Genomic DNA, 8,740 nt, shown 5'->3' on the forward strand with positions numbered 1-8,740 from the left:
CATCTTCAAGAATTCTTTCTTGGCCGTCGGCTCTGGACATCACCCCTATAACCCCAAAACCTCATCAAGAGGAGTAGGTAGCAGGCTGAAGAAAAAGAGGGCTCAGCAGGATCAGAAGTCAGGAAATAGGTCAAGATAGAGCAGTTGGGGGAATGAGTAGTTTGGGTCACCTTCTCTGCTGAGTGTAGGCCAGGGAAGCCTGAGCACGTGGTGACAACTGTCCCAACAACTGGGGCCAGAACTGCCCGAGGGATGAGGACAGATGCAGGACCCAGGATTTTGTAGTGTCCCTACTCACCTACACGATCAGGGAACCTTATCTGTATACCTGCAGATAGTCCTGTTTCCTAGGGAAGCAGCCTCTCACATGCCTGGACCTGTTAGTTATGGGAAAGGGTAGAGTGCGGGAGGAGCCCCAGGAAAGGCCTGAGAAGAACTCCACCTCGTCCCTCCCTATTCCTAGTCTCACACTGCAAATCTAACTGGCAGAGGACAGGAGTAGCCACCTCACTCACTGCTGCTGTGCCTTTCAGCTTCTTCAGCCCCCTCGTGGGTCTGATCCTACTAGCTCCCAGGTGGGTAAGTAGATCTGCGCATGCACCTTTACTTCTCACCACTCATTTTGCCCTAAGGTATAAGGAATGGGGCTGGACAGAGAAGAAGCCCAGCTAAAGGGGTAGAGGTGGAGGTACTGGCAGCCTGGGAGTCAGGACTGGGGAGGTCGGCTGACTGACAGCAGGGGATTTGGGTTCCAAGAAGTAGTGATTGAGTAGGGGCCAGGGTAGGTCAGGAAGTCAGTCAGTCAAGGCTCTTAGAAGAGAGGAAAGTGGGAGGAAACGCAGTCCCTTCTCACCTGGCATGAGGGGTACCCCGGGCTTTTGCCCCACCCCCTAAATGCCCTCCATGGCCTTTTCCATCTCCCGGTAGGCACAGAATGCTGGCCTGTTACCGACCCCCGGGGAACGAGACGCTGCTGAGCTGGAAGGCCTCTCGGGTCACAGGCACGGCCTTCCTGCTGCTGGCGGCGCTGCTGGGACTGCCGGGCAATGGCTTCGTAGTGTGGAGCTTGGCGGGCTGGCGGCCCGCAAGGGGGCGACCGCTGGCGGCCACGCTGGTGCTGCACCTGGCGCTGGCCGACTGCGCGGTGCTGCTGCTCACGCCTCTCTTCGCGACCTTCCTGGCGGGGCAGGCGTGGCCGCTGGGCCAGGCGGGCTGCAAGGCGGTGTACTACGTGTGCGCGCTCAGCATGTACGCCAGCGTCCTGCTCACCAGCCTGCTCAGCCTGCAGCGCTGCCTCGCCGTCACCCGCCCTTTCCTGGCGCCCCGGCTGCGCAGTCCGGCCCTGGCCCGCCGCTTGCTGCTGGCCGTCTGGCTGGCCGCTCTGCTGCTCGCCGCCCCGGCCGCCGTCTACCGCCACCTGTGGGGAGACCGCGTGTGCCAGCTGTGCCACCCGTCGCCGGCCCACGCCGCGGCCCACCTGAGCCTGGAGACGCTGACCGCCTTCGTGCTTCCTTTCGGGCTGGTGCTCGGCTGCTACGGCTTGACGCTGGCGCGGCTGCGGGGCGCCCGCTGGGGCGCCGGGCGGCGCAGGACGCGGGTGGGCCGGCTGGTGAGCGCCATCGTGCTCGCCTTCGGCTTGCTCTGGGCGCCCTACCACGTGGTCAACATTCTGCAGGTGGTCGCCGCGCTGGCTCCGCCGGAAGGGGCCTTGGCCAGGCTGGGCGGGGCGGGCCAGGCAGCGAGAGCTGGAACTACAGCTTTGGCCTTCTTCAGCTCCAGCGTCAACCCGGTGCTCTACGTCTTCACCGCAGGGGATCTGCTGCCCCGGGCAGGTCCCCGCTTCCTTACAAGACTCTTTGAGGGCTCTGGAGAGGCCCGAAGCGGGGGCCGCTCTAGGGAGGGGACCATGGAGCTCCGAACTACCCCTCGGCTCAAAGTGGTGGGGCAGGGCCGGGGCGATGGAGACCCTGGGGGCGGGGTGGAGAAGGACAGTCAGGGATGGGACCCTTGACACCAAACCCTACCAACCCGGCCTGCTCTTCCCTATCCCCTTCCGTTGTCCCTCCCCCAGAACTCAGGGAACAACTGGAGCGTTTGGGGAGCCTTCTCTGGCCACAGTTTGGATCTTTCTGGGCAGGCCCAGGTTCCTCCAAACTGAGGGATTGCAAGTGGTGGTGGTCCTTGTTAGTGAATATTGTGTGCCTGCAGGTCGTCATGGGCCCACGTGCCAGAACTGCTTACTTGTTGCCAATAGCTACTGTGAAATACACTGAGGAGGGGGGCATTACATCATGGGTTAAGCATGCCCACACTGGTAGTTCATTATGCCTGAGTTGTACTGAAGCCACCTGGTTCTCTGCTGGGTCAGTCCAAGGCTGGGTGCTGCCAGCCTTCAGTGACATCTTGACTTGTCCTCCCGAGTCTGGGTGTCCTGGTTCCCTCCAGCCAAGCCATAGACCGCTCCGGAAATAAAGGGAGAAAGAGGAAGGAAAGGTATGGGGGCTTGAATGAGAAAATGGGGATGGGAGCCACTTTCTGGGGTCTGAAAGAGTTGAGTGGAGAAAAAGCCAGCTCTGGAAGGGGAAAGACAATGTGTGGGGTTAGAAAGGAAAGTTTTCCTGTCTTGTGGTTGGTGCAGTGTGGGGAGGGAGGCTGGGAGCCCTGTCTTCCTCTCTGAATCCAACTCTTCCCCCCAAAGATCACCTGACTCAAAAAGGAGCCCAGGAGCAGGCACAGGCTCACCCAGGGGACATTTGGGGCTTGGGGCGAGGGGTACAGGGACTGTATGAATGACTGGAGGACAGGAAGTTCTCAGGGAGGTGACATCTCTCCTTGGTCTCCTTTTTCTCTCTGCCAAGTCTTGACTCCTCCCAAGACTGCTAGCTGTTGCTCACTGCCCCCCATACCCCTTGGCCCCCATCTTTTGGAATCTCTCTATCGCTAGGTCCCCAAACTGTTCTGAATCCTGATGCTTTTGAGTTTGAGGATGTAGGATGGAGTTCAGAGGACGTCCACATGCACACACATGTGGTCGCAAGGGTGACTAACATCCCCGTTTGCCCAAGACTCCCAGTTTCAGCACCAACAGTTTCTTGTCCCAATCCTCAGTCCCTGGCAAACCTAGATGGCTGGTGACCTGAGTGCTCACCCGGACCACCATCCCAGGTTCTGCTTTAGTGACTGTTCACATCACTCAGACAGAGGCCAAGAAAGAGTAAAGGAAATTCAGTCTGCAGGGTCACGCCAGGGGCACCCAAACTGGGGCAGGGTGGAGCTCTGGATCTGGGGGGCAGGAAGTATGCTTAGAGTATCTAGCCTGGGGTGGAGGAAGAAAGGCTGTTGAGAGACATGGAAGTGGGGAGCAGTTTGGGAGAGGAGGTGAAGACAACCCAGTTTCTGTCAGGAGGGGCCTCTGGTTGACCCCTGAGCTCTGGGCCAGAACTTGCATCCTCCAACACTGACAGCGGGAACTCCTTCCTGTTCTCATGTGTCAGGGCAGAAGCTCCCTAACTTCCTCCCTTCCATAGTCCCTGTCTTACAACCTCTGTGGTCAGAAAGCCCTTCCTCAACTCTGCCTTCCTGCTGTGGTTTCAGCCCATTTCTTTGCATCACATCCTCTGTCTCACAGCTACTGGGTCAGCTCTGCACTGGCCCTTCTCAAAGCAGAGAAGGTAAAGGACCTCAGTGACCACCAAAGATGGACCAAAGTGCATCTTTCCTGGGAAGTGACAGAGTTGGAAGGGAAGCAGAAAGGCTCATGGTCAGATTGAAGGAAAGACTTTTCAGTTCTCAGTCCCTGCAGAAGAGGTCAAAGGGAGAGACTGCACTCCTTCCAGGAAGGGAGAAGAGTGACCATTCTTTTTTTTTTTTATTAACAATATTTTTTTTTAACGTTTATTCATTTTTGAGAGATAGAGAGAGACAGAGCATGAGCGGGGAAGGGGCAGAGAGAGAGGGAGACACGGAATCCGAAGCAGGCTCCAGGCTCTGAGCCGTCAGCACAGAGCCCGACGCGGGGCTAGAACCCACAAACTGGGAGATCATGACCTGAGCCGAAGTCGGATGCTCAACCGACCAAGCCACCCAGGCGCCCCGAAGAGTGACCATTCTTGGGGCTGTTCCTCCCTGTACATTCCTGGTTTCCCCTCCTGGCAGGGCAAGCATAACGCATCACTGCCCCTACTTCCTCTCCCTATGCTCAGCCTCCACTTTCTCTGTGTGTCTGAGGTGGGACTGGACAGCCAACTATGAGAAGGTAGGAAAGAGGTGGTGCTGACCTCCTTGCCCAGCGCCCAGATCTTCAATCCAAATTCATGTGGCAGGGTAGTCACACGGCCAAGCACAAGGGAAGTGGTTGGGGAAGGGGAAGAAATTGGCATTCTGTGTAATACAAAGGAGGTCCTTTGGACTTTGGCTTCTGCCAAGAAGAAGAATTGAACCAATCTTTTTACATGAGGGAAGGGATAGGGGGTTCTGGAAGAGCCCCATCCCCCAACTCTGCTTGTGGCTTGAACCCAAGCCAAGGACAGAGTGCTGTCCTCTTCAAGTCCTGATGTTACCTAAACCCAAAGCCATAACCTAGCCACATCTTCCTGGAGGACAGGAAGTTCCCAGGGAGGTGGCATCTCTCCTTTGTCTCTCTGCCAAGTCTTGATGCCTCCCAAGACTGTTAGTTGTTGCTCACTTCCTATTAATCTAAAAATTATTACATGATATTATTTACATGACATGTAAAGATATCCAACATTCTGGCCTCTCAATCTGAGCCCATTTCCCTTCTCCAGCTTCCTTCCCTCCTTCTCCTGTATGACCCAGGGCAGTTCTCCAGTCTAGACCTGCATCTGAGGCCACACCCCAGCCTACTCACTCCCCTCACCCCTCTTTCCTCTCCCTGCACCTTCTTGGGCTCTTCTCATCTGGTCCCACCCCTGAGGAGTCCTCCTCCCTGCTAGGCTCTTCTGGAACACAAAGACCATCCCTCCCCCCTCCCCAGTGAAGGGAGGGCTAGGAGTTTCAGCCCCACCCTCAGGAAGATGTGTCTTCCCCCTCCTCTGCTTCTTGGTACTTCCTCTCTGGCCAACGTAGCTGACAGCACCGAGACCTGGGGCCAGGACCCTGGAACTGGGACAGATCTGGTAATAGGCTACGCCACTCTGCCCTGGCCTTGGGATTGGCACCAGCTTCCAACCAGTACACGGCAAAGTCTGTAAGTAAGTACCCTGGGAGTAGGGAGGTAGTGGTGGGGCAGGTTACAGCCATGAGCGAAAGGGCAAAGGAATTTCCAAAGAAAGCCTGACTGGGGAGGATTTGTTCCTGTCTCCTATCCACAAACTCCTCCCCATCCCTGTTATTCCTGGTGGGCCCTGGGCACCTCTGGAGAGAGTGAGGTGATTGGTGGAAATCATTGGAACTGAGGGGGCCCGGGGCCTGGCAGGTTACTGAGAAGCTAGCCTTTTGAAGGGTGTGTCCTTGTTAAGGAAAGCATCCCCCCACCCTGCTGCCCCTGCCATTTGGTTCTGGGTTTCAGAAAAGAAGGAGGCAGAAAGGGTCTGCTGTTGTTGCTCTGTATTTTGCAAATGGGTCTGTGGGCAGGAAGGAGCCCCGGTGCCTAGTTAGGAAATCAGTGTTTCTACTCAGCCAGATCCCCTTAAGACAGGTCTGTTGACAGTGGTGAGGACAGTATATTGCAGAGGTGCAACTGATGCTGCTGATTTGGAGACGGCTAGAGCACTCAGGCTAGGTGTGTTCAGGGTGTCGGGAAACCTTGGTCCCCCACCCTCATGCCTGTGTTCACCCTCACCTTCCAGGTCCTTGCAGTGGCCCCGGACGCTACATCTTCTGCAGCACCTCCTCACTAGGTGTCATGTTCATCGCTCTGCTGACGATCATCCTCCTGTCAGTGGCACTGGTTGTGGGGCTTCCCGGCAACAGCTTTGTGGTGTGGAGCATCCTGGTAAAGATGCAGAAGCGCTCTGTCACTGCCTTGTTGGTGCTGAACTTGGCCCTGGCCGACTTGGCTGTATTGCTTACTGCCCCCTTTTTCCTCCACAACGTGGCCCAACGCACCTGGGTGTTCGGACTGGCTGCCTGCCGCCTGTTTCACTATGTCTGCGGAGTCAGCATGTACGCCAGCGTCCTGCTGATCACGACCATGAGTCTGGACCGCTCGCTGGCGGTTGCCCTCCCCTTTGTGTCCCAGAAGTTTCGTACCAAGGCCGTTGCCTGGTGGGTACTGGCAGGCATCTGGGTGATGTCCCTTCTGCTGGCCACGCCCGTCGTCGTGTACCGCACGGTGACCTTGGCACCGAACAACTGGAGCCTGGTGTGCTTCCTGAAGTACCCCAGCGAACGACTCAACGCCTTCCATCTACTCTTCGAGGCCCTCACCGGCTTCCTGCTGCCCTTCCTGGTGGTGGTGGCCAGCTACTCCGACATCGGTCGCAGGCTGCAGGCCCGGCGCTTCCGCCGAAGCCGCCGCACGGGCCGCCTGGTGGCGCTCATCATCCTGACCTTCGCCGCCTTCTGGCTGCCCTACCACGTGGTGAACTTGGCCGAGGCGGGCCGGTTGCTGGCCGGCGGGGAGGCGGGGCCGTTGCAGAACCGGCTGCTCCTGGCGCGCTACGTGTTCATCGCGCTGGCCTTTCTGAGCAGTAGCGTGAACCCCGTGCTGTACGCGTGCGCCGGCGGTGGCCTGCTGCGCTCGGCCGGCGTGGGCTTCGTCGCCAAGCTGTTGGAGGCCACCGGCTCCGAGGCGTCCAGCACCCGCCGCGGGGGCACCCTGGCCCAGACGGTGAGGGGCGCCCCCGCCACTCCCGAGAATGGCACCACCGAGAGCCTCACCGTCTCCAACCCTCTCCAGTGAAGCGAACTGAACTAGGTCTGGGTGGTGGTGGTGGTGGTGCTGCCGCTGTTGGTGGAAGGTCGGCTTTCCTCCTGGCGGAATGCCCCCACGTTGGCCTGGCCCAGTGCTGTACCCCTAGGAGGAGAACGCCAGTGGGGTGGAGCAGAAGAGGAGGGAGGGGCGGGGCAGGTGAGGGCCCAGTGAAAGCCTGGGGCAGCTTTGCTATTAAAACTGAAGCCTCAAATTGGGTCAACCCTGTGTGTGGGGCGTGTGTGTATAATGGGGAATTAGGGTTGCTGCTGGGTGCTCTTCTGGGGATCCTTCTCAACAGTTGAGAGGCACATCACATCCTGTGCTTTTCAGTTTTGGAAGGGACACAAAGATACAGAAACCAGAATCCCCTCTCCTCCCCCATTCTGAGGCAGGTGCCCTGCCCATCATACTTAGAGCACAGGTCTTACAGACTCCTGAAGGAGCAGATGGAAGAAGGCCACCCATGTGGGCTTATCATGCCAGACTCCCTAAATCAGCAGATGAGCTGAGAAAACAGCACAGCTCTGGGACCTTTACCCTGAAGCTTATGATAGGTATCGCTGTTACCATGACTCCAACTTCCTGCCACTCAGCTTTGTCCTTTCAGTGGGCAATGTTCTAGGGCACTGCCTCCCCTCCCCTCATCTCCCAAGGAGGCCTCACTTAAGAACCAAGTCATCAGATCTTAGCCCCTGGAATTCTGGACATTAACATTCTGCCAGCCCCTAAAATACACTCAGAAGCAGGTTGAGGCTGAGGGCCCTCTGTGCCAGTCATCATTCTTAGGAAATTAAGATTCCTGTAAGTGAGAGGGATGAGTCATTCTTTCCTAGGGATGACTGTTTTAGAGAGCCTTGGACTGGCTCTGTCCTGACAGCATTTTAGGAAGATGGTAGCAGAAATGGCAGCGGAGTACTTTTTGAATCTCTCCCATAAACAAAGACCAACTAGGAGAAAGACCAAAAATCCAAAATGTGCAGTATCTGTAACAAATCTAGGGTGTCAAGATACCTCCCACAGACTGCTAAAAATGTGTGGGGAATAAGCTTAGGAATTCCCTGAGCTTGCACCTATGGGTTAACAAAGTCACAGGAAGAAAGCATCCAAGATTAGGTAAACAGGGCAAAAGCGCCCCCAGTATAGAACAAAGGCATAGAGGAATAGGAAGCCACAGGATGAAAGCATCCAACATTAGGCAATCAGGGCGGAAGTGCCCCAAAATAGTGCAATAGCAGAAAGCTGCTTTCACAGGAGGGAAGGACCAGAATAGGTAAGCAAGTAAACAAGGTTATAGACCTCAGCAGGGCGAAGTTGCCTGGAGTGGAGCTAATTAGCAAAAGAAAGGAGCCTTGTTGACCCTGAGGTAGCCTGCTCTGTCTTATCCTCCAGGCAAGCTAAGATAAACAGACACGTTGCCTTGTGCCTGCCATAAACAACCATCTGCCCGGCTCTGGGATTTTGTTTTGTATTGACCCAAACCCTAACACCGCATATTCTCAAAAACCCCTTTTCTCTCACACATATGAATTAATGTTCACGGTTTCATTGTCTCTTTGTGCACGTCCATCACGTTTGTAAGCCTTCTGATCCTAATAAAAACGGAGCAAGGATCTTTACTTAGGGCTCTTGTCTCCTCCCCAACATTAGCCTCTCTAACATTTTAATTCTGCATCCTCTCTCTTGCTGGACAAGAGAGAACTCCAGACCCAGAGTCTATGACAAATAGGAGGTAGGCGTGAACCTTGGATGCTTCAAGACCTACATAGTATCAGCATCTGCACAGAAGGATGCAGAAGGAAGCAAGAGGGCATTTGAGGGATCTATGAACAAGAGAATCCCAAAACTGTCTACAGGTCTTGGCTGGAA

General features: G+C 56.0%; 2 protein-coding genes across 3 annotated transcripts; both read left to right on the forward strand.

The window, feature by feature from the left end:
* Positions 1-489: 489 nt before the first annotated feature.
* On the forward strand, positions 490-3,872 carry LTB4R2 (leukotriene B4 receptor 2). Its single transcript, XM_060619370.3, has 2 exons — positions 490-575; positions 928-3,872. The coding sequence occupies exon 2, from the start codon at positions 935-937 to the stop codon at positions 2,009-2,011; it is 1,077 nt and encodes a 358-aa protein (XP_060475353.1). The 5' UTR covers positions 490-575; positions 928-934; the 3' UTR covers positions 2,012-3,872.
* Positions 3,873-5,055: 1,183 nt separating this feature from the next.
* Positions 5,056-7,992, forward strand: LTB4R (leukotriene B4 receptor). 2 transcript variants are annotated; one of them, XM_060619372.3, is made up of 2 exons: positions 5,056-5,210; positions 5,808-7,992. In XM_060619372.3, the coding sequence occupies exon 2, from the start codon at positions 5,864-5,866 to the stop codon at positions 6,860-6,862; it is 999 nt and encodes a 332-aa protein (XP_060475355.1). In that variant the 5' UTR covers positions 5,056-5,210; positions 5,808-5,863; the 3' UTR covers positions 6,863-7,992. The 2 variants fall into 2 exon arrangements, with proteins under 2 accessions (XP_060475355.1, XP_060475354.1); XM_060619371.3 differs by having other exon boundaries at positions 5,056-5,206.
* Positions 7,993-8,740: the final 748 nt, after the last annotated feature.

Source organism: Panthera onca, chromosome B3 (genome assembly GCF_046562875.1).
Source record: "Panthera onca isolate mPanOnc1 chromosome B3, mPanOnc1 haplotype 2, whole genome shotgun sequence".
NCBI lineage: Eukaryota > Metazoa > Chordata > Mammalia > Carnivora > Felidae > Panthera > Panthera onca.

Excerpts from the sequence above, each read along its gene's own strand:
- LTB4R2 (XM_060619370.3), top strand. The coding sequence starts at position 935 with ATGCTGGCCTGTTACCGACCCCCGGGGAACGAGACGCTGCTGAGCTGG.
- LTB4R (XM_060619372.3), top strand. The coding sequence starts at position 5,864 with ATGTTCATCGCTCTGCTGACGATCATCCTCCTGTCAGTGGCACTGGTT.